The sequence below is a fragment of the Penaeus monodon genome, chromosome 24 (genome assembly GCF_015228065.2).
Source record: "Penaeus monodon isolate SGIC_2016 chromosome 24, NSTDA_Pmon_1, whole genome shotgun sequence".
Lineage (NCBI taxonomy): Eukaryota > Metazoa > Arthropoda > Malacostraca > Decapoda > Penaeidae > Penaeus > Penaeus monodon.
In genome coordinates, this window is record NC_051409.1 from 5,063,588 (window position 1) to 5,064,610 (window position 1,023).

General features: G+C 42.3%; 1 protein-coding gene across 1 annotated transcript in view; it reads right to left on the minus strand.

Moving 5' to 3' along the window:
• Nucleotides 1–93: 93 nt before the first annotated feature.
• The window catches only part of LOC119588496 (nuclear cap-binding protein subunit 3-like), a gene marked incomplete at its 5' end in the record, with an annotated part of 35,196 nt that continues 34,266 nt past the window's right edge, over nt 94–1,023 (minus strand). Inside the window, 2 exon segments of the mRNA XM_037937140.1 lie at nt 94–411; nt 821–951. Coding sequence (XP_037793068.1) covers nt 136–411; nt 821–951 — 407 coding nt within the window. The 3' untranslated portion in view covers nt 94–135.

The following is a 1,023-nucleotide window of genomic DNA, read 5'->3' on the forward strand; positions in this document are numbered from 1 at the left end:
TCACACTAGAGATTTGCCACCTCCCCCCACCCTAAGAGAATGAAATCAATCAAAAATTTACATCACACTTTGATCAATATTCTTTTTTCCTTTTTTTTAAACCACTGCATTAGTGATAATAAGAGCCTACATGTCTTAATCTTCATCGCTGGCAATCAAGCGATAGTAACGGTCATTGTCCACCTCTACAGATACAGGCTCTCGTCTCCGCTTGCTCATTAACTTTGCACGTAGATCGAGCTTGTTTCTGGCATTGCCTCCCCTAGCTGGGCTGCGGACATCCAGCAGTCTGTCCTGGATGCTGACACCTCCACGGAACTTTCCACCCGACAGTCGGCTCCGCAGATCTGTGCTCGACCTCTGGCTCTGCTTCTTCTGCTCTGCGTCCGCGTACATCTTCATCCTCGGACTCTGAAGGAGGAAATGAGACATGTCAGACAGCCAGTCCTATGAGAATTTAAACAGCCATTCAGAGTGGAAGCTGTAGCATCCACACAAGGCTCTTCATGGTACCCTAAAACCCATGACTATATTGAAATAACCACCTTGCTTCTAAATACTTATCCTGAATGATAGCCCAACTTATCTCTAATAAAATCATTAACAAATCATGAAATTGATAACATGACTAACACTTAACCCGCATCTGCCAGAACATACCTAAAGCCGTCATAGCAAACCGACTCAACGTGCCGGGTACGGCTATAGGTGTCAACATAGGTCAACATGCTAGAGCACGCAGAGCAGAAAGTTTTGCTACATGGACACAGAGATTTCTAATAAATTAAGTGTGAATTACTTTTCTTTTACAATTCCTTACCTTGATTTTCCTGTTCCACGGAACTATATCATCACTATCATCACTTCCTTGTTTAGAATCCTCCTCCTGATAATTACCCAACATATCTTCATGGTCGCTGTCATCATCGCGTTTCCTCTTCTGGGATACAACTGTAAAAGCAGAGCAAACATTTCAACAATGTCGCAACATTTAGAAAAAATTAAATGGCTATTATATCTTAA